Genomic DNA, 24549 nt, shown 5'->3' on the forward strand with positions numbered 1-24549 from the left:
ACAAACAAACACACACACACACACACACACACACACACACACACACACACACACACACAGACTCAGACTTGCATGCAAACAGACCAGCATGGAAATGCTGCAGATGTCGCCAAGTATCCACATGACAATACACACACACACACACACACACACACACACACACACACACACACACAATAATGCACAGAAGTTCCTCATTGAAAATGAGAGTCAATGATTCTTGTGCTTTAATTGCTCAATTATTGTGACCTTATTATTTTTTTACAGCCAGCAGAGTTGTTGCTGGAAGTGTAGTTGTGTGTGTGTGTGTGTGTGTGTGTGTGTGTGTGTGTGTGTGTGTGTGTTTGTGTGTGTGTGTGAGCGTATGTGTGTGTGCCAATCAGATAAATCTAGAATTAGAAGTGTCTGAGGCTAAGGATTAGTCCAAAGTTTGAGTTGTGGTGTCGGCTTGACTTCAGTTTTAAAGTGACTTTTACCACCTCAAACTGTAAAGACCCAGTGTCAGTAAAGTACACTTACCTCTCTCTCGCTCTCTCTCTCTCTCTCTGTCTGTTTTTGTGTTTCAGTTCATTTTCATTTTTCAGTTCCTGTAACTTTATTTTAGTTGTGAATAATAAACAAACCGTGTGATGTTTGTCTTTTTGTGTCTTTTATTCTCTCCTTCTTCCTATGTGTCCCATACCTTCCCCCACAGCACCACACTATGTCTCTCTCTTTCTGTGTGTGTGTGTGTGTGTCTCCATACAGGTTAATCATTCCACCAGTGCTATATTGCCAGAGAAGCTCTTATCAGTGTCTGTGTCATTTTATAACCTGACCACCTCTCCCACCCCCCACCCCCTTGTCCTCTCTCGTCATTCTCTTACTCCACCCCCACCAAAGCCTGAAAGTAACCTGCTTAAACCAATCACAGGCCAGCATTAATAGTATAATGCTGGTTAGTGGAGCCTCCTGCACTCTGTCAACATTGTGGTTGATGTGCTGGTCACCAGATGATGATAAAAAAGAATCTGTATACATGGGTATGAAGGGAGGCCAGGTGATTACAGATAAACAGGAGAAGAACTCAATTATTTTCTAAATCAAAGTTCAAAGCAAGTTTAGTTTGTTTCATATAATTCTATGTTATTTTGTTTCTATAATATATTGCCATTATTGTAAATAAATGGCCTTTTTGTTCCAAGAGACATGAATGAAATTAGTCAACAGGGGTGAAATGTGACATTTTCAGAGAGATGCCAAAGAAACAGTGGTGGGAACTTACTGTGTGTGTGTGTGTGTGTGTGTGTGTGTTGGCAGTGAGAGTGGGGAGGAGTGTATTTAAAAAAAAAAAAAAGGGAGAAAGACGGTGACAACAAGATCAGGTCAGCTCTACAGAGGACCTGTTTGTGTGCACACTGACTGTGTATTGACTCGTATGGAAACCTGACGTAAACCAGCTGCAGGTGATGATGCTGTATTTGTAGCACAAAGCACATGTTAACATTAATTTCTGGTGGATTCAAGTAATAGCCATGTGTTGTCTTAATCAAACTTTTAGAAAAACACGTTTTATTGAAATGACTGAAATCCATATGAGGATATTTGAAAAGAGACATTTCAAAAACATGTAACTTAGCCTATAAAATACTCCCAATCTCCCAATGATAATATCATATAACTTTACTGGATTACCAAAGCTCCACATTGTGTTAGGGGTCACATATCTGTAATGAACTGCATTTTGGCTGACACTGTAGAAATGAAAGGATGAACACGACAGGTTTAGACAAAGCATTTGCTTTTACACTTTTATTGTACTTGGTTTTGAATAATCAGATTTCAGTCTTCCTGCTTTTCAACAAAGGTTTAGAGGGTAATGCTGGGAATTTATTACAAAATGAAGAGGAAAACTCATTTTATGATGAGTACATTTTACATGCTTGGTGTTCTATTTTACTTCCTATAGTGCCACACTAATACCATTGTCTCACAGATGATATTAAATTCTTGATTCTCTAAATATGTTATTTTATGTGATCGTAGTGTTTTTCTGTATGCTCGTGTGTGTGTGTGTGTGTGTTGGCAGTGAGAGTGGGGAGGCGTGTGTTTGTGTATGTGTGTGTGTGTGTGTGTGTGTGTGTGTGTNTGTGTGTGTGTGTGTGTGTGTGTGTGTGTGTGTGTGTGTGTGTGTGTGTGTGTGTGTGTGTGTGTGTGTGTGTGTGTGTGCGTGTGTGTAGCGCGCCCTCTGCGACCCCTCAGGTGTGTCTGGCGGTCTGCCCCGTGTCTTTTCCGTGTCTCCCCCCTGCTCGTCCTCAGTGACTCAGACCGATGATAAGAACACACTGTGTTTAAAACATCTGCCTATCTGTGCCTGTGTATGTTGGAGCGGGTGGAGGGAGGGAAGGGGGGTGGGGGTGGGGGGTGGGGGGCATTACAGGGACGTAGCCGCATAATTATTTTTTGTCTTTGTGTATGTAATTTGGAATTGGCTAAATAGCCCGAGTCTGACGTCAGATCACTAATTGATCCCTGCTCAGCCAATTACTGATAATAATTCAGAAGCAAAGGTATAATTTATTGCGTGAGGGGGGTGATTTAATCCGCAAATAAAGGCCATTTTAAGCCCGAGGCCGGCGCTTCTCACATTTTCCACAAAATTGAACAATCAACCCCAAAAAACTGGCCTACTAATGCTACACAGATTATTATACGTTTTTCAAATATATATGGATGCAATGCAGAATTTATTATGTCCTTCACCTACATTAGAAAGAAAGAAAGAAAGAAAGAAGGAAAGAAAGAAAGAAAGAAAGAAAGAGAAAGAAAGAAAGAAAGAAAGAAATGCTGTTAAGTTTTATTTGATTATATTTTATGACATTTTATATATCAGGAGATCATTGAAGTCTAATTGAGTTGTGTTATGACCACAGGGGAACATAACATGATGCTAAAATTGATTAAAGGGGTTAATAAATTAACACAATAAAATATATGCAACAGATATATAAAGATGAATAGTTTTATCAAAAAACTTTTACATTGTAAAAGCGTGCGTACCGGCGCGCAAGTGTGCGAGTGTGATCGTGGGGAGTCTGCTCTCACGCACAATTGCATCACCTCGCTTGATTTCCTTGTTCTCCCTCCGCTTTTAAAGTCCATCATTAACGGGGATTAAACAGCTGAGATTTTGGAGATATGGAACTGGAGGGTTTGAGGCGATGTTTCCCGGTCTCCTCGCCTGATTGGGTCGGTGAAAGATGATGTCAGACGACCGCATGCGCCCCGGATTGGAGAAAGCGGAGTAAACAAAGCCGCGAGGAGGAGGAGGAGAGGTCTCCACATCTCCAGACAGTCCGACCGACACACCGAATCCGACTTTACGCACAGGAGAGGGCGGCCCCGGCGGCGCGTACTCGACTGCTAAAGGCTGAAAGTTACACTGACAGTCCCGCTTTAATGGGTGACGCGCTAAAAAGACTTTTGGAAAAGCCAAAGGGAAACTTACCATCGTCTTTTACTCCGGACGCTGTGCAGTTTTGTCGTTTGAGTAAGAGACTGATTCCCTAACTCTGCGCGCAACTGCTCCTTAACAAGTAACGAAGGAATCCCTCGCCTGTGCTCTGCTTATTATTACGGCTTTTTCTTGCGCAAATGCAATTTTGAGAAATTAAATTAGTGAAGTTGAATCAGAGCAGACACACACGCCGAGCGGCAATGCAGCCCGGCCGGTTGGAGACAGTCTGACTCGTAGGAATCAGGCTTCGTATTCAGAGCATGGTCCGATAATTGGAAGACAGACAGACAGACAGACACAGAAAGTAGAAAATAGACAGCTGAAAAGACATTTGGCTCACGCTGAGGTGTGTTTGGGAGCGTGTGCCTCTCACGTCCAGGTGTCCCGCCGAGCGGTGCGGAGTCTCCAGCTCAGGCCGGCAGCGCTGACATGCTGCCCAAAGTCGAGACTGAATCCCTGGGACTCTCTCGATCGTATGGAGAACAGGGGCACATGCCAAGGAACATGCAAGGTAAGACCTGTCATTCCTCTGAATCTCTTCACACCACAAGATCCGTAAGCTTTCGCTACAGTGTCTTTACAGAGCGTTATCAGACTGGAAGCCCTCGGCGCGTTCCTCAATGTCACTAAAACTTCTAAACACGCTCATAACCAGCTAGATCTTTGCAGAAAATGCAGCTCAATTACTGACGACTGTCAACACAGGCTATTGTTGTAAGATGAACGTGTTAAATTACATTATTAGACGTGTATCACGTGGGTCATTATTTTACAGAGATCGCTATTTTATGAAATGTGTTTAGTGTGGTTTCAAAAAAGGTTTTTGTTATTTTTTTTTCCTAGTCTTTACTCTGCTATGTAAATGTTAATGTTTGGCCCATGATCAAACGATGGTTATACTCAGCTGTCACTCATACTGGAAGTGTGCGGGCGCCTGGTGCAAGTGAGGCAGAGCAGAGGAGAGTAGGTTATTTAACTTTGTCACTTGTATGGTTTTATGACGAACCACTTGACTTCGTCTCAGCAGTGCCACTAATACGCAGAAACAGGTCGGGATTTTGTCTTTATATAAAGAGCATTTAAGACAACGTGTTGCCTATTTATCAAAAGGTCCGCAGAGCAGAAATGTGGAGGTTTGATTTAGTGATTTGCCCCCTACAAAAATATTTGACCTCGCGCCAGCTAACTTTAGTCTAATAAGCCTAAAAAATCACTTTATTGACACTGTAAAATTATAGCAATTGTATGACAAATAAATCCAAACTAATATTTTTTTGTTACGTTCTTAAGAAATTTCTGTGTTGCAGTTTGTCAGTTTTTGGCCTAAAAATTGAAGTAAATTACAAAAATCAGGTTGAACTAAATTTAAAAGGGGCAACAAATATTTATTTGACGATGCTGTGCTCGTGGATGTTTTTTTTTATTTCAGTATCTTTGTTGACTTTTTTAATTTTTTTAATTTCTTTTTTTAACATTTCATTAATAATGTCAAGCACCGGGGCAGAATTTGCTTTAGATCTTTAAATGTGCGAAATGAGGTTTAAGAATTCAAAAACGTGCAGCTTTGATTGAGGAGAGATTGCTCGGGCCAGTTTTAGGTTTACAGATTGGTTCACATTTATTATAATTCCCTCTGGTATAAATTAATTTTTTTCTTGATCTGTTTCTACAAAGACCATGAAGCAGATAAAAAAAAAAATTAAAGAGGGAATGAGTCCTCTATCGAGATAAACTCACGTTCCCCCAGCTAACTCCTCTCAGGTCAATCCATAGCCATATAAACGGACAATCAATTAGCCCGGTCTCGGTTTATGAGACGCTGATAACACACACTCACAAGACGAGGAGTGGCTGTTTGAGAGCCCGTTATCTGCTTGTACACGGGTTAAAAACAAGGTAGCTCGGAATGAAAGGGGGGGGGGGACTTCTCTTTGGAGTCTTTTTTTTGACACATGCTGTAGCTGTGTGGAAACTGCATGAGCAAGTGGCAGCAGGTGAGAGACCGAGTGCTGCCCGGTGTGTTTCTGCATCTTCTTAAAGCCATGACATCTGCGCACACCTCTTGACTGTCTGTGGAGGCATGGATGCTGGATTAACCACATCTTTACATTAAAAAAAATTATGTGTATCTTTTGGAGTAGCCTATAGACATAAACCAGCTTCTTATGCTGTTATAATTCCTTAAACTGTGAACCCACAGTCATAACTATAGCAGCATAAAGATTGTGAAATTTAAAGGGAAAAATATATAGGGCTAAAACGTTTTTCTGGAAATGTTCTTTAGTTGCGGCGTTAGGAAAATTTCCAACTGGAGGTACTAATTTATTTTCTATTTACCACGGCCTCACCCACTGCATAACTGCAGCCACTGTCCCGATAACGTTTATTTTCTCCTTTAAAATGTGTCCAAATCTGCAGCTGCCGCGCGTCATGAGAAAAGGCCCTGTACAAATCCTCTCATTTTTTTGCACTTTAGAGCAGGAGAAAGTTGGGCAATGGAGTTTGCTTTGTTGCTTCTGCATGTGGGAAAGAAAACGGCAGCTCGGTGGAACTTGTTGCTTCAGCTGGAAATATGCAGCGCGGATCCCAGCAGGGCAACGCGTTAACAAACCAGAAATCATGTCTAATTAAAAGGTCTGAGTGCGCAGATGAGTGGGTTTTTGAAGCAGAGCAGTAATATGTGTGAAGGCCTTGGAAGGCGTCTCGTTGACAAAATATTTCCACTTTTACAGCCACATCCACTGAGGCTTTCCTGTTTGATCCTGGCTGCTTTTTATGATTAGAACCATAAATGCTTTTGTAACTGCTGTAAATGTCAGTGTGGCTGTTTGCTTAGCGCTGTCACACACAGTCTTATCAATGCAACTATTTCTAATACACAAAGCAAAGGGGGGTGGGGGTGGGGGGGTACAACAAATACACCGCAATAATATTCCTATCTTGTACTATGCTCTGTGTTAAATCTTAATAAGAGAATAATGTGGAAAAATGTTCAGATATGATGGACTTTCTGCGTCGATTTTAAATTGCAATAATGATTTTTTTTTTTTTTAATCTACCTATTCTGTGTTTACTCTTCATTTTGAATAAGAAATTATCATGTCACATTAAACTGACGACGTGTAAAATGGACCTATTTTTTCCCGGCGCACGCAGAACGTCACGTTAAATGTTTCGCACCACTATATAAAGCATGAAATAAACCAAAGCTGTCGCCCCACACAGCATTGCGGGTGATTCTTCGAGGGGCAAAAATGATGTTGGTTCAAGTTGGTTTTGGATGTTTTTCTCCTCGCCTGCAGAGATAAGGGCTTTTCTGTGTGTCTTCATTTGTCTGTGGGCGGTAACATTTTCTCCTCCAATCCTTAACTCTAATATCTCTCCATTTCCCCCAGCGATTTCACGACTTAGATGCATGCATATTTATGAGGCTCGCTTTCATGAGCTTTTTTTTATTATTTATTTTTTTGGCTCCTGTCTGCAACGAATGTAGAAGAAGAGAAGGAGGTAACAAGGAGAAAGAAATAGTTGCGTCCTCTCAAGTCATTTCAAAATCGATTATTCGTCATCTTCCCCTCCTCATATCAAACATCTAAAAGTCCAACAGAACTACAAGAAAAAAAGAAAAAAAAAAGACTCTAATTCAGTTGCGTCGCGTGGTTCCCCGTGGTTCACCTTGATGGATGAAAGTGGGCTTTTGGAAAAGAGATTGCTCAGCACAGCAACAGACTTCTCTCTGTGTGTGTCCGTGTCTCCTCCGCAGCCCCCCAGTTAAAAATGATGGACTACTCTTATGACGAAGACCTGGACGAGATGTGCCCCGTGTGCGGAGACAAAGTTTCTGGGTATCACTACGGACTCCTGACCTGCGAGAGCTGCAAGGTTAGTGCCCTCTTTCCCCCAAAAAGGAAAAAGCACCGCACTCTTGCTACAACAATATTTCCGTAGTGACAGAAAGTGTGTCTGTGGCGCTGTGTGGGTATGGTGACCTTATCTTATCTGCTTTGATACATAAAATATTCCCAATGTCTAAAATTGTCTTTAGCAGCGAGGTCACAGTCAGAGTTGCCTAATTATTAATGGTATTATTATTATAGAGTTCCTGCAGTCAGTATTAGGTTGTGTGGCTTGACAGTGGGTTGACTGCATTATAATCACCTGCAGGTGTGTTTGCAGTGAAGCTGGATTGTTATATACTTAAGTGTAATTATTTTCCTTGAATATTGTATGTGCAGCCCTATTTGCATTGTACAAATTAAAATACACTCCATACATGGTAACACTTTATATTTATATGGCCGCATTATCTCAGTATAACCTCTCTGTTCATCCGTGGGGATGCTTCTTTCTTTTTTTTTTAGCAGTTACAGTTTTGCATGAAGATCATTTAGACAAAACTTTTTCTGTGAGTATCAGAGGATTTTGTAAAGCGGTGAAAGGCTTGGAAATGAAACAGGGGTTCGATGGGGGTTGTGTGATTTTTGCAACCACCAAACACAGGAGGTGGAGGTGGAGGACTTAACCCAGGAAGCAAAGTACACAGTCATAATGAACCTGTTTGTACAAGGCTATGTCCTACTGTCTAAAACTCTCATCACAAGTTCATTAAGAGCACGGCAACACTGTCTGGTTGCAAAATGTTTCCATACGCAGGTTAATAATGAGGCTACTGTTAAGCAAACTGTTGCTGCTCTTAATTTGAGCTCTATCAACAACCTATTTGTTCCTTTCTGCCCATTTCCACTGTTCTCCTCAACACCAAGCTAATAGGCATTGCCCAAGTTTTTTCTTAGTCCAGTAAAGCTGTCAGCACAAAATTAAGCTAAGACAAATGTCTCTGTGTTAACACTATTCAGTGTAAAATTGCAGCTCACAGTATTGATGCGGCGGCGCACATTTCTTGCCTATGTGGTCATTATTCAAAGCAGATGTTATAGATTTTATCCCATATTATGACCTTGAGATGCTCAGCACTTGCTTGAAGGGAGTCGTCAGTGGCATCTCTGCTGCAGAAACAATCCACAAACACATTTCCCAGTTAAGCTGAAACACTTGCAGGATGTAGATGAAGAGGTCTGTTACACTGCGCTGTACGTCGGTGTTGAAACATTAATAATGCTGATAATTACCTGAAGCTTGTCATTGATTATCTCTAAGATGCAGGCAGTCCGTTCAGTAAACGTATGATCATCAGGGCTGAAGTGATATATCAGTTCGTTGACATGTTACAGGCTCATATTGGCATTAAATATCCGCTATCAGACAGGCAGTGCAATCCATCTCCACTGTAGTGAAGGTTCCTCCCTGGACACAGCTGCACAAAACTGGAAAAAGCAGCAATTACATTTTATTCTTAGTTTTCTATTAAAATGAAAATAAGTCTAGTTTCAGATTTTGTTATGCGCTACCAGCGTAAGCTTCACATCTTCTGACTTTGTGGAATGTCATTAGTCACAATTTCATTGTGAGCTTTTAGATGGAATCATCCTTTATTTGCAACTACCTTCGACCTCTGCCCTTCCACCCCAAAAATGCAGTTTTGAATAGGACACATTTGTCATCAGGATGAGACTTTTTTAAGCTTTGGTTGCCAGCTTTTGTGCCGAGACACTCACACACACACACACACACACACACATGAGAGAAAGAGTGAATCACACAAGTAAATATTCTTTTCTTTAACCCCCTCATAATCCTGCCACCTCCGCGAACACATACAGAGACACACAAACACACACACACACACACACACACACACACACACACACACACACACACACACACACACACACATCCCCTTTATTCATACAGACTGGGAGACTTGAATCCTAAAATACTGATATTACAAGCAACTAGTAGGAAGGTTAAGTGTCAGAGCTGCAGTGCACATATCAAAAGATATATTTATGATCTGCAGAAGTAAAAGGAAAATAAATATGAGCAAAGCCAGTTGAGGTCAAAAGAATATATATATATATATATATATATATATTTAATTTTTTAAATTTTATTTCAAAGTTGGCGCATATATTTGAGCAAATAAAGCACGTACAGGAGACAGGGATCAGAGGAGATAAAGTGATTATGTGAATTATATTTTTCCTGCTTCTTTGTTGGACTTGCAGGTCAGGTTTTTGACATGTTGTAAAATCTGTTTCCTGGTGGCTGGTTTTGGGCAGACTGCAGTCTTTTAGGATGGAATTCCAAGGTCAGGAATACCCTGCTACGTGATAAATTAAGACATTATTTGTATGAATGTCTTATAGCTACCTCACAGCATGATTTCAGATTTTATGTTAATTAGTAGATCTTTTTTGGGGGGGCTAATGATCTGTGTTATTTGTAATGGCAACAGAAACAGGAAGAAGTTGCTTGCAGCCATCCCTTTACACATGAAAATGAGCCTTGATGAGTGCCCTTCTCTTGGTTTGAACTGCAGGTCAGATGAGAGCATTTCAGTGAGATCCGCTTAATCTCCAGAAGTGATATTGTGTAGTTTTTAAAGCATGGTTGAATCCTGTTTGGTTCAGATATTTATAGCACACGCTGTGTGCTAAGTGGAAAATTGGAAAGAAAGTTCTCTCTGAAGCATGGATTTTTTTTTTAGCACTGAGAGGTCAATAATCCAAAACCGAGAGCATTTTTTTTTTTGGGACGAATCAGGCAATGCAGATTGTCAATTAAATTTGTGTTTGGTGAGATATTGACAGCAGCACGTTCTTTTTTTATTTTTTTTATTTTTTTTAAAGACCAGGTTTAAGGATTCTCCTCCTAGGTTATGGATCTAGAATATGTTAATACAATCTTCCCTACGTTTGATTTCCACTGCTGCTGCCAATAATTAATTCCACATTGCAGGTATGAATATCTGTAATCCCGGAACTGTGAATTATGGATATAATTTATTGGATTTTTTGGACTCCTGTGCTCATATTTTTCAATAATTTAGTAGAGAGTTGAAAAGATGCTTTCCCCATAAATTTTAGCCTTTACGTGAATAGAGAATATTGAGAATAGTAAAGTAATTTTGACAGGACCCAAATTAGATTTTATTCCCTTTATAAACTGGTTTATAATGCAGTGTGAGTAAATTAGGTATGTAGAGAATATATGTTTAAAGCTGAATGAATTAAGGTATGATATAAATAATTTCCTTATATGACTTCAGTCAAAAAGTATTACAAATACAAAGCTTGTTTCATTTGTAAAAAGTGTGTATTCTCTGATTTATATGCGTGTGTCTGTAGAGCATCACAACATCAATTGGAGTATAGCTTTCAAAACTTCACTGTGTGTGTGTGTGTGTGTGTGTGTGTGTGTGTGTGCGTGCGTGTGTGTGTGCATTAAGTCTGTCCCTTTCCATCTGTCTGAGAGTGTGAATGGGCCAATTACCGTCGCATTGCAGGGGTCAAGCAGGTTGACGTCTTAATTGGTTCTCTCCGCAGGGCTTCTTCAAGCGCACCGTCCAGAACAACAAGCGCTACACATGTATAGAGAACCAGAGCTGCCAGATTGACAAGACCCAGAGGAAGCGCTGCCCGTACTGCCGCTTCCAAAAGTGCCTCACCGTCGGCATGAAGCTAGAAGGTACAGCAACATGTTTCCATTTTTACTGCTCAGGTGTTTGGCTTGTGGCAGGGGATCACAAGTTTTGTTGGTGTTGTGCTTCTGTGATTCAGTGTGTTTCCATCTGAAACATAAGATGGGATATAACCCAGGTAGAGATGTTCAAAAGTGCAACAGTGACTGGGAGATAATGTGTAGTTGTCACAAGTTTGGGATTCATAAAAAAAAAAAAAAGATAAATAAGATGCAGTTGTCCATGTCCAAACAACTAGCAGCTGTAACAGACTGGCCACTGGGATTTCAGCATCTTGCTCAAGGGCTCTAACAGAACAGATGACTGTTACTGAACATGTGACTGTCCAGTTATAGATCCTTATAGAGCCTTTGCTTGAGTAAAAGTAGCAGTTCTACAGTGCAAACGTACATGTACTATCAAAAGTAGAAGTACTCATAATGCAGAAAAGTGTCCCATGTGAGTGATATACTATTACATATTATATTATTGCAATATTATTCTGATTTACACTAATACTGATGCATTAATGTGCATGTACTATTTTACTGCTGTAGGTAGTACAGTAGAGCTAATTTTAACTATATACAAAGTATTTTATAAAGTAATAGTATATACTGGTAAACAAATATAGTGGCGTAAAACGTGCAGTAGTACTCTTTCCATTGTTGAAGAGTAGAAAGACAAAAGAGGCCAAGAGGAAATACTTCAGTACAATACTTCAGTACAATACTACTTACTCAATACTTGAGTAAAAGGTACTTCGCTATATTCCAGCACTGCCAGAAACAAGACGGCATCTAGGCCGATGAAAGCACCACACAGCCTCCGGGGCTCACTTTCACCAGAAGTATTTTAAAATAATATTTTACTCCAGGAGAAGTTGTATATTTTTATAGTGCACATACAGTACTGTTTGTTCATGAATAGTTTACCACAGCTTTTGTCTATTCTAGGGTTTCATAGTGAACACCACTCACTAAAATATGACCTAAAACTTACAGTACACATCTGCGGGAGTGGAAAAGCAGACCCAGGCAGTGTTATTGCATTCTGGGTGCTGCATCATATATTAAGATATGATGCCTGTTTGCAATTACTGTTTCTGAAAGTTGGGGAGGAAAAAATTATAACATGGAACAGCTGAAACTGGAGGTTGACTGCTTCTGGACCTCCACAGAGGTGTTTTAAAACCCTCTACCAAAGTCCTAGTGAACTGACAGAGCAAGTCTTTTTCCATTAATTCCCAAATGAACACAGTTAATCATAGCACATTAACTTTTTTTTTTTTGGAAAGAGTGAAACCAGTCTTCCGTGATCAATTTGCATGTGAATAGTTTCCTCCTACATTGATATATCCACCATTAAAGAAAGGCGAGTACCTGCTTTGACAAAATGATTGCCTGTATGAAAGCTGAAGATTGTATTTATTTAAACATTTAACAATGAACATCTCAGTCATTTCTCTTTTCCAGACTGTATACCCCATGAAGAGAAACCTTTCATTTCTACCAAAACATTGCAATCCAGCATTGCTTATTAGTATTTGAGATGGGGTCAGGGGGAGTTGGGGGGTATCTGGTAGCTGCTGTGCACTTAAACTTGCCAGACAGAGTAATAGATAAAATATTAAACTTGGCGGCAGGGCGAGAATGGTAATGATGATACTTTTGGCCGGCCATTTCGAGGCCTCTTTGTTTGATTTGAACGTGGCTCAGAAGCTTGTTCAAACACAGCTATCCAGAAGTGACAGGGCAGCAGGGCAAGAAATGCTCTTCAATGTTTAAGGAAAATATTTAAAATCAACTATTTTTCCACAAATTAGTTGACAACTTTTACTCTGAAATCACTAATTCTAGAATGAACAAAGAGACCTGAAGGTCATCTGTCAATAAGTGTAAAAGAGAGGATTAAAAAGCTAAAGGTAATAGTTATTATTTTGTTAAGCAGGAGGTTAAGTTACATTGTTGTAAAAACTGCAAATTATTTTTAGTTTGCGGAGTCTTTTAATCAGAGTAGGTGTTATGTTATTCATAGGGTTTCAGTTTAATATTGAAACAAAATTCCTCACACATTTGTATTTTAAACCAAATGAAAAATCCCTAGGCCCCTGAAATGATCACATACAATTGAGAAAAGTTAATATGTTGAAGAAATAATACCCTGGGAGGCTGAAAGTCGAGCAAAGACAGCCTGACTAAAATCTTTCTGGAGGCTTCTCCCTTTACCTGCCATGTGCGGTGTAATTAATTGCTGTTAATTGTGAATGGCCGCTGGGCAGAAATGTCCCGGCCCGTCATTTTCCAGCTGACACGGGTGGGGAGGGGGTTAGCGTTTGATTTGTTTTGCTGGTGGTAGCTTTCAGCTCGGGGGCAAGACGGGCCCTGCAGCGCTCTGTCAGGGGCCAGAAGCTCCAGTGGGCGACTCCTGCCACAACCAGTAAAGACCTCCCATACAGAGAGTCTGACACCCCTCACCACACACACACACACACACACACACACACACACACACACACACACACTCTACACATACAGCTCTCCCTGGTAAACACATACATATATTCATGAGAAGCCCAAAAAGGTGTTCAGAAGGCCACAGGCAAGAGGGAGAAGATGACATTTGATCTAAAAAAAAAAATGTGTGTACAATAGCTGTGAAAGAAGGGGGTTTAGGGTCATGTGCTTTGTTATTGCAATCTTTTCATACCATTACACAGTTGCTTGCAGCAACATGTGAATTCAGGATATCGAGTGGAAACCAAATGTGGACAAAAAAATGTGAGGGAAACTGAAAAGTTGACTCAAACTGTAATTTCTTTTCTGTCTTTTTTGGGGAGTTTACTTTTCTGCGGTTGCTCAGTGTCTTTCCTGTTTGTTGATATATGTTTGCCAACCAATGGAACGGTGTGTACAGTTTGAAGTTTGCTGCGAGGGTGGTAACAGTAAAGAAGTCTGTTTGTGCATCTGTCAGTGTGTGTGTGTGTGTGTGTGTGTGTGTGTCTGTGACTGTTGGCAATGTTTCAAAGTTGAGGGAAAGCAGTGAAACAAGGTGAAACAGCAGACGGGTACATATCAGAGTGAAATAAACAGTGTTGTGACATGTCTATCACCCCTATCCTGACACTAGGAGATCAGTTGTATTATCTATAGCTGATAACAAAAGAAAAGTAGTTAAACCTTGGTGTCTCTGCACGACACAGGAAAAGGGAATTTTGTAGCGCTGTAGAGGCATATCATATTCTCCCTGTCTGTGCCTCTGCCACCGACCCTGTGGGTAACAGTCAAGCTATGTTCTCCAAAATAAAACTCCCTCCCTTTCCTGTCATCTCATCAACTGTGATCCTGAAGAGCAGGCAGGTGTTTGGAGAAACTCCACAAATCTAATCTTACCATGTTAATATGATTATGAGTGTATCTTACAACCTTAAGAAAACTGAAACCACATGTCATCAGCTGCTAATATTTGTCCATCTAATTTTACAATTCATATTATTTATCATAAAATTATAACATGGAAAATATATCTATAAAATGCATTATTAGTATCCTACCTTTTGTCCATTAAATCTTATTTAATTTGTTGATTTATCTTTTACTGTTAGGGGCAGGTGGTTCATTGAGTCTCACATAATGAAAGAAAAACAAGACCCACCCACACACACACACACACACACACACACACACACACACACACACACACACTGTCACATACACACACAGTGATGATAGAGCATGGCGGCCACACACTCATTTAACCAAACAAGCAGAGCACAGGCTTCCATGCTGTAAAAAAGAAAGCCTTGCTTCTTGGTATGCACTGCAGCATCTCAGCTAGTGTTGACTCATTGAGGAAAAAGCAAAAACAAAAGCCACATCCCATCAAGGTTTGACCCATTAGCATGTCATTCTCTAAAGCTGATGTACCATGCCGTATCTGAACGGCTCCCACTGGTATGATTTTCTTTTTATGCTCACTAGAAGTTGCCTCGCATCATATGCTTCACTGAACTGCTTAATATTTCCTTCACCGGTGTATCGTCTTAAAGACTGAGTGTGATACTGGCAGTTGGAATAAACTGTTTCCACTGTGTGCTATTTAAGGCGGCAGAAGTTAGTTAAGATGTTATTGAGAATGTCCTTTGACAGCATTTGAACAAACACAAGGAACAACATGAAACTTTTGTCCTCCACTGATAAAAGGCTGATTGTTTTACTGACTGGTTCCTGCACAGTTTTCAGATACTGAATACCAGATGATAATTTCTTGTGTTTAATCTCATCTTGTCTGGAAGATGACCAGCCAGCGCTGTCTTGTTTAAAACCAGATGTGACATTTAAGGTGGCCTTTGTTGGAAAGTAATCTACCTCTCATTTTTCTTTTCATCAACTTTTACTGGACTGTTCGCTTGCATGTACATTACTGAACAGACTCACACAGGCTTTCTTATGGATCACTTTTTCCAGTGATCTTGATTTTTAACCTCTTTTTTTGCATGTAGTTGATCCATCATGAAATCTGAATTTATTCATTACTCCAAATGCAAAACCACTACAGGGCCATGCGACTGAAATTAGCGCCACCAGAGTTTTTATATTCCTCTCTGCCTCTCTATCCCTCTCCCTCCACTTTTTCTTTCCTCCCTGTCTCTAGCTTTCCCACTCTGATTTGTCTTCCATCAGCCTCACAGTACCTGTGGTGGAAGCCGGGGAGCTGTCCCATTACTTATGCATAGGTATCATAGGTATTCATGTGTGTGCATGGGATAGGGCGCATCCGGAGCAGGGGCCGGGGCCCCGACATGACAAACAGGGTGTCAGCAAGGCTCCACAGGACCCATTAATATGCCGGCGGCCGACAGGGATCTTCACCTACGCGCGCTTAATATTCCTGTATATTAAACAACCATAAATCAGAGGATATAAGCGCTGAGGGCTGTGTGTGTGTGTGATGTGTGATGTGTTTAAGTGTGTTAGGAGCTACGTATAGGTGTGTGCAGAGACATTGTGTCTGTAAAGGATTCGCTGTATGTGTGTATGTGTGTGCATGTTTGCTTTGGGACATGTTTGAGACAGTGTGTGCAATACTTTTGGGTTAAGAGAAACAGGGTTTTGGTTGGGGCAGTTTGTGAATTTATGGATGTGTGTGTGCTCAAATGTGTGTGTGGACGTGCTCTCAGACAGTAAGTCAGGGGAATTCAGAGTGGAAGACAGCATCAGCTTTTAGCCTTTCAGCCTGGCTTTAGCCCCAAAGCCTCACTGCTGAACCACAGCATCCCCTCACTCAGATCCTTTTCACACTAACAGAATGAAGTTCTCTCCTATCTATTCAAACAGGAAAAAGGAAGAGTTTTACTTGCTTGTGATATTTTTATTCATATACTAATTTTCTTCTCATGGCCTCCTTATTTCTTTCAATTTACATTTTTCATTTTTCTTTTTGGCCTCTACTTTTGCGCTAAACCAAGTGCTCATTGCAGCATTTTCCAGACAGCTCCTGTCAATCAAGCTGTGTATGCTGCACTGTAGTCCCTTTTTCTCTTGATGAAGGTCTTTCTTGTTTGCCTGTTCAGCAGGGCTGGCTGTCACCATCATGCTAACTATTCAGTTTGTCTTGTTTATGCCACACACATACCACAAACATCAAACAATTCACTTCCTTGGCACCACGGAGAAGGACGACCAGGGACTTTAAGTGTTTAGCCAACACTCCACAAGCTTTTAAGAAAGGGAAATTCAATTAGTTCTGTTACATATAAAACATTTTCTGCATGAAAACATTCACAAAATGACACTTTAAAGCAGTAATCTCAGCTAAACTGTTTGTGTTTCTTTTGTTCAAACTCTGATTCTCTTTTGACAGATTGTTTAACCCTTTAAAGTTGCAGGGTCATATGATCACTGTCACCATAAGCCCATTCCCTGCAGCATCTGACCCATTAACATCTCTCCACCTCACTCAAACACACACATTCATCTTCTTCCCCGACACACATGCATACACTGTCCTCTTCCCCTCCCCCTTCCATATTAATCTGTGTTACATGCATGCAAATCACCTTGTTTAATTACAGACAAAGAATCTGCGTGTGTGTGTGTGTGTCTGTATGTATGTGTGTGTGTGGTGGTGGTGGTGGGGAGACCTACACCCCCCAATCTTGATATTCATGATGTGATGTGGGTCCCTGGGTCCGAGGCAGGCAAGAAGGCAGTCAGGGCCTAATTTTGTTTTCCCAGTAGGGCCAACTATTAGTTTCTCAGCTCATTAATTACGCTGTTGTGCAGAAATCATTAATAGTTAAAGTCGCCCTACAATAATGTATAATGGATACATTTGACGGGGCTCCTGATTTCTTCTTTTTTTTCTTTGATATGTGATCAATTTTTTAACGGTCATGATAATCCCTGAGCCCGGGATAGCAGGCACTGGAGTTGACCTCAAGCACGCTGGGAAATGGCAGTGTGTGTGTGTGTGTGTGTGTGTGTAAAATCACAGTGTATAAATTACATACCATTTGAGCGGTCGGGGGCTCTCCAAGGTGGTGGAGTGTCTGGCCTGCTCCCTTCTCTCTCTGTGACGAGGACCAGTGTGTGATGCTTTCCATGTCAGCCGGTGTGTTTGTTGTGTGTGTGTGCTTTCTGTAAGAATGTATGAGAGAGAGAGAGTCAGCATGTGGGTGTGTGTGTCTGTGTGTGTGTATGTGTGTGTGTGTGTGTGTGTGTGTGTGTGTTTGTATATGTGTGTCTCCCCCCTCGGCTCCTCTCGCTCAGATCAGTGACAGACACTTTTGTGACGGAGGTCATTAAAATCACTCCCAAGGCAGCTCAGAGTGTGTGTGTGTGTGTGTGTGTGTGTGTGTGTGTAAGAGTGTGTGTGTGTGTGTGTGTGTGTGTATTTTTGTGTGGGTGTCCCCCCCCCCCTTCTCACTCCCCTTAACACTGACCCCCCACCCTGCATTCTCCACACCCCCTTTTCAATTTTCTTCCTCTGTTCTTTCATTCATCCATCAAGACACCACGAGTGCTGGAGTGGACCCAGGCCGACTCGCCATGTTTTCCGACTACTCACTGTGTATGAACAGGGCAAATCTATGTGCATGTATTTGCATATACTGTTAAATATGTGGGTTTCTTCCTAAAGACGGAGGCAATAGCTTACTGAATACAATAAAAATAAGTCTATAATATTCTGCAGTATTGGTATTAGTGAGTGTTTTTCTATTGCATAGTCTCCCAGACGTCCGTTAGCTTGTGGCACGCTGCGCTCGGCGAGCCTCGTCAGTGTAAGAGGTAATTAAGTATGAATAATTAACACCAGCGCCCCCCGACTGGGAGACGGCAGAGCAGCTTCCCCATGGCAGCAGTCGGCCAGATCACACATGGCCCTCGTAGCAGTCCACTGAGTGCCCGGCTTGTTCATTAGAAAAACCCACGGCACAGACTCGTTGTGATCCTCACCACAGGATCCTGCACCGAGGAGGGAGGCAGGGGGCATCATGGGCATGTTTGGTTTATCAGGAAAAAAAAAAAAGAACCCCAATTTGCTTATTGTCAGCCTTTTCAGCCTTTGGGGTTTAAAAAAAAAGTTCCTGCTAATGGACAGTGACATTTGAAGCTTTTAGGTATTGCATAATCAGACAGCATAATAAAAACGTGTATTTTGGAAAGAGAACTTGAATTGTCTTTGAGTCTATACCAATATCTCGCTTCTGAGGTACGTATTCCCTGAGTGGTAGATAGAGATAGCCAGCTGTACAGTGATCATTTAGCAGAGCAGTTCATAGAGGTTTGCGTCTCTGGTCAATGAGTAACAGCACTATCTTTTAGACCTGTGGGGTTTAAGAGTCAACATGAAAATGTCAAGTGTAATCACCACAGGAACACATTTGCCCTACATACAAGTTACGAATGAGGAGTTCACCTTCATAAAGCCACGCAAATATGCATATGAATACATGGACATATCTTATAATTCACTAGATTATAGAGGATTTAGTCTGTAAAGATGATTTGGTTGAAGACAGATTATCTGAAACACCTCAGATAATTGTTGTATTGCTTCATATAAGTGTGTTAAAGGTGTCAAAGTATTGTACTCAATGACTTCATCTTGCATGAACATAAGTAACATGCAAGAAAAAGATGTACGTACTGTACTATAGTGCTAATTCTGTTCTTTCTTGTCCCCTTTTTCACCTCTCTTCCTGTCTGCCTGTCAGCTGTGCGGGCGGACCGTATGCGCGGTGGTCGCAACAAGTTCGGCCCAATGTACAAACGTGACCGGGCCCTGAAGCAGCAAAAGAAGGCACTGATCCGAGCCAACGGCCTGAAGATTGAGGCCATGAGTCAGGTGATGCAGGCCGTGCCCACTGACCTCACCATCTCCTCAGCCATCCAGAACATCCACTCAGCAGCCTCCAAGGGCCTTCCACTGAGCCACCACGCCGGCCACCACACTGGCCACCACCACCACCATCATCATCACGCCACTGCCCTGCCCCCCACAGACTACGACCGCAGCCCATTTGTCACTTCGCCGGTCAGCATGGCAATGCCGCCGCACGCCGGCAGCCTACAGGGCTACCAGGCAGCCTACGGACACTTCCAGGGCACGCGCACCATCAAGTCAGAGTACCCAGACCCGTACACCAGCTCGCCAGAGTCCATCATGGGCTACGCCTATGTAGATGCCTACCAGTCAGGCTCGCCGCCCAGCTTCCCCCACCTGATCGTAGAGCTGTTAAAGTGTGAGCCGGACGAGCCACAGGTTCAGGCAAAGATCCTGGCCTACCTGCAGCAGGAGCAGGCCAGCCGAGGCAAGCACGAGAAGCTCAACACCTTCGGTCTAATGTGCAAGATGGCCGACCAGACACTCTTCTCCATCGTGGAGTGGGCACGCAGCAGCATCTTCTTCCGTGAACTCAAGGTAGGGTGATCATGGTCCATGCATGAGAGTGCTTTTGTTTGAATGTGAGGAAAGCTTGGGTATATTCTATTTTTTACAGCCATGTTTTCATGATTTGGCCATCATTCCTATTGGTTATGAGAGAATAGTACTATTTAATATTATAACATTATATAATATTTAATCTTTAATTCTATTTGCAGTAACTCTGCAGGCCATTAATAAAATATCCTGCACTTTGTCTCAATGGTAAATCTTTCACCAAGCTGTCATCTATAATTGACAGTACTTTACACAGTTCAGGAACATCATCTGTTCAATCCTTTATCTTCAACAGACCTTTAATCATCCTTTTTATGCACTGTCAACACAAATGCAGAGTGCACAGAGCTGTGGGGGATAAGAGGGGGTCTGCTTGTAGCCTCCACCGGTGTCTGTCCCACTGCCTGATCAGAATTCAGCAACCAACCATATTTATTTGTGTGGCACATTTTGGTTATGGGTTGTGAAAACTTTGACTATGAGCTTCAGGCGCTTTTCATACTAACAGGGTCCTAGTCCGAGGGTTTTATGTGAACTGAATACTGCCCATCTAATGTTGAAATATTTCACAGAGCTAACTGGGCACACACTGTGATGATATGAGAAATTGCCCACTAGCATACCAGTCAAATAAAATCCAGAGAGCTTACCATTTCACAATAACAATAAATCGCCTGTATTTAATTTCAATTTAATTAAGATCCTTTTTAACATTTAGTTAGATGTTCTTTTAAAGCATCTTCACTAGATATGTAATCCGCCAAATCTCTTAAAACAACAACATTTGAGCCTGGTAAACACTGTGTCACTGTTTATCACAGTCAATCCCAACTGGCCAATAGTAACCGTCCACCAATGCCTCAGTGTAAAAATATGATAATTCCCACTTATTCATCGCAGAGCCCAAGGGAGAGTTTCTGGTGTGTGTTTGTGCACTTGCAGCTTTATTTGCTCTAAATGAAGGTTAATATTCGGAATGACATGAAAGGTGTGTGATTAGCCTATGCTTTACCTGTTTTTCTTTCCGTTGTCTGACTCCTTTGTCTGTTTGTTTCACACCGCATCGCCAAAGGCTCAGCTGCATATTCATGGTCCCAAGCCTGTTGCAAAATTCCCTCCAAATATTTAATATTATTTTGTTCTCAAAGGGGGGAAAATAACAAATGAAATAAATGTAATATTAAAAACTGTGCCAATTACAACGTAGACAAGAGTCCTTGAAAAACACATGTTGACATTTAGCACGCGCCGTGTCCCCACTATTGACATTTTCGAGATCTGAATTTGCATTCAGCTGGGGTGAGCACTACACCCTCATACACACACACACGGGCTCATCATAGGGTGTGGCCACAGCTCATAATGGTGTGTGGTTTGCCCATTAACTTTGAATGATCATTTTTGCTGCACTGTGAAGCCTCTCTATTTCTCACACCCTCGTCCTAATTCAATTATCTCACACCCTTGTGTTTGTCACTGCCTGATTTTCTGCTGAATGAACTGCCATTATGTTTGGCTAATGACTACCCATATTAGCGCAGCTTAATAGTAATTGAGCCGGGTGCCTGTTACAAAGGTAGAGAATGACCTGGGCTTAGTGCAGGAGAAACCTCTTCCTGCACACCCCACACACTCCACCCCCCACCCTCACCCCTCTAAATAAAACCTCTCCTGCTCCTGTTGCACAGCCCCGTTGCTTTAGGTGAGGTGGGGGCATATTTCACTTAAGTGAGGGAGATAATTGAACTGAACCCCACCCCCACCCCCCCTTGCTTGCCCTGTTTAAAGAGCCATCTTTAGCGCAAGGGGGACTGAAAAAAATAATGTGCTAGCTGTGGCTGTGACAGTTTTTCCCACACAATCCACAGTTTTCTCTTCCTAGCATGTTTCTCATTAGCAATGACCAGGAGGACTGCTGAGCAAAGCTTAGTGTTAGTAATAGTGACAATAAGCAAACCATGAGCTAGCCAAACTGATCAGCCCTCTCCATCATCTGATGCTTTAGAGGCTGATTTTTGTTTGTGTGGGCGCTGTGTAGTGTGTGTGTGTGTGTGTGTGTGTAAATGTTGTGTGTGTAAAACCCACTCATGACCTCTGCCCCCTCCACTTTATCTACCTGCGAATGTCCTCTTTTGTCTATGCAGGTGTGTGTGTGTGTGTGTGTGTGTGTGTTTGTGTGTGTGTGTGTGTGTGTTTACATGTGTATCTGTTCATACATCCTAACAGGCTTAGTGCTGCTCAAGCATAACAAACATTGCTAATGTTTAGGGATTAATATCCACAGATGAAAAAATGTGTACCCTTCTCATATTAAGGGGTAGTAAGGGGTTTCACATAAAATACCAACTACAAACAGTGTAAGTGTGTGTGTGTCCCACTGTTTTAACTAACGATTGCTAGTTTGATTAAAGATATCATGTTCAAAATCAATCTGACCTCTGACCTCTCCTGTTAATATAGATCTGACTGTTAGATTTCGAGGTCCAGCCTGGGACCAGAAAGACAGGAAGCAGAGTAGAATTAAAAGTTTGTCACAGGAGTAGGAAGCTATAAATACGCTTACATCTCTCACATACACACACATGTACCCCACATTAAGACACAGACACCGCTCACACATAACGCACAGTCCCTCTCACTATTATTAGCTCTGTAAGAACAAAAGAATTTCTCTGGTAATAGAGCCAAGCTGGGAGTGTGTGTGTGTGTGTGTGTGTGTGTGTGTGTGTGTGTGTGTGTGTGTGTGTGTGTGTGTGTGTGTGTGTGTGTGTGCTAGGCGTCTGCCAAAAAAAGTGTTTAAAGATTTAGTTTCCATAAGTTGGCTTCGGTCACGAGACTCATAAATATTTAGCCATTAGAAGGACCTTCTAAAGAGCACACTCCCCATTCTTCTCCAATGCGGCACGCTGGCTCTCTCTTTCTGGGAATGAGGCATGACGTGAGGGACGTTTATTTCTAACACCTTGGATCCGAGAAGCTGGGACGGGGCTCTTCCCGCCAGCGCACTTCAGTTTTGATTGGTTTAACACATCGACAATTAGAGAGAGGCAGATCTGGTGCACTGGTTTTGAAATCAATGAAAATGTGGCGTGATGAGGGAAGGTTTTGGCAGGGTTTGAGGGGCATGATCGCTTGTGGTTGTTTTATAAAATTTGAAGTGAGTTGAAGACAGGTGCATGTGTGTGTGTGTTCATGTATAGGTTTATGTCTGTTAGAAATGGTTGCACCTAAGCATTTATTTAGTTTTTTTTTTTTAAATCCGTGTGTGATCAGTCTGTTCTGCTTTTAAAATGAGTTTCTATACCAGACTGTGAGCGTGTGTTTTCCAGTATATACATGCTGTTTAAGATTTCAGTCAGTTTCCAAATGTATGTTTTGATACTTTATTCAGTTGAAAGATTAGATTGTTGTTCTTGTGTAGAGTAAGTTTAATGAACCTTTGCTGTACTTTACTGTAACTATTTTTCGTATAAATTTTGTTAAAAGGTTTTTGTTAAATTTATTTAAGAAATATACTTTTGTCATTGGGGAAATGGCAACTCTATAAATCACTGCTGAAACCCGTTTCCTTGCAGGTAGCTGTTGCAGGAAATGTTGCACACTGTGTATTTTAAAGTTACATTGTGCAGATGCATATATTTCAGCATGTGTACAAGGTCTGTTTTTGAAAATATGCTGCCATAGCTATTTCTTTGTTTTAGAGTTTGTATAATATGTACAAATGTATTTTAGAGCTTATTCTACTTGTGTGTTCATGGGCAATTCATAAGCATATGCCAGTGTTGTATTGTGTGGTGTATGGAAAGGGAAGGGAAACACATGTGTTTGTCTCTCACTGACATTTGCTAGCGCAGGGCTGGTACGTCGCCACTCCTCCCCTCCCTTGTCCTCTCCTGTCCTGCCATGAACCCCTCCACCCGTCCTGGTGCCAGCCACCAACCAGACAGCTTTGCAAGTGTTAAAGGACAAATCCACTAAAAATGCTTTAACATTCTTGAAAGACAGCTATAGGGGATATTGAGACTTGAATTCAGATAATGGTTTCTCTATTGACAATACGCTCAGCAAACCAGAATTCAATGCTGCAGCCCCATGGATGCAGTGTTTTCAGTTATTGTTAGGCAACCTTGTGTGTGAAATGTTGGAATTATATTACTGACGCAGCAATTGATTTTGCATCGTAGTTTGGTTTTGTTTGTACCTGACTGACTAGGTTATGTGACAAGACAGAATTGTAACTAAGGACACACCATGGCTTCAAATACAAAATATTGTGAATACATTTTGTGCAGTCAATATGTAAACAAAGATTAGAGGGGAAAAAATATTTAAACATAGACATGTTTTAAAAAAAACATGACCGAATAAAAAAGTAAACAAAAAATGTGAAACAAGAAAAAAATTATAAAAATACATTAAACTGCCCATGTAGTAAATAAAATCACAAGAGAAGCGAGAGTTTATGAAGGTTTGGATTGCACAAAAATAACCTTAACTATGAAGATTATAAAACATATTAATTAATTAA

General features: G+C 41.4%; 1 protein-coding gene across 1 annotated transcript in view; it reads left to right on the forward strand.

Moving 5' to 3' along the window:
• Positions 1-3386: 3386 nt before the first annotated feature.
• Positions 3387-24549, forward strand: part of nr5a2 (nuclear receptor subfamily 5 group A member 2) — a 67200-nt gene continuing 46037 nt past the window's right edge. Inside the window, exons 1-4 of the mRNA XM_022745364.1 lie at positions 3387-4007; positions 7260-7378; positions 10942-11083; positions 19294-20000. Of these exons, the coding sequence (XP_022601085.1) occupies positions 3926-4007; positions 7260-7378; positions 10942-11083; positions 19294-20000 (1050 nt within the window). The 5' untranslated portion in view covers positions 3387-3925. The remainder of the gene's footprint in view (positions 4008-7259; positions 7379-10941; positions 11084-19293; positions 20001-24549) is intronic.

Source organism: Seriola dumerili, unplaced genomic scaffold, assembly GCF_002260705.1.
Source record: "Seriola dumerili isolate Sdu_G_001 unplaced genomic scaffold, Sdu_1.0 BDQW01000002.1, whole genome shotgun sequence".
In the NCBI taxonomy this organism is placed as follows: domain Eukaryota; kingdom Metazoa; phylum Chordata; class Actinopteri; order Carangiformes; family Carangidae; genus Seriola; species Seriola dumerili.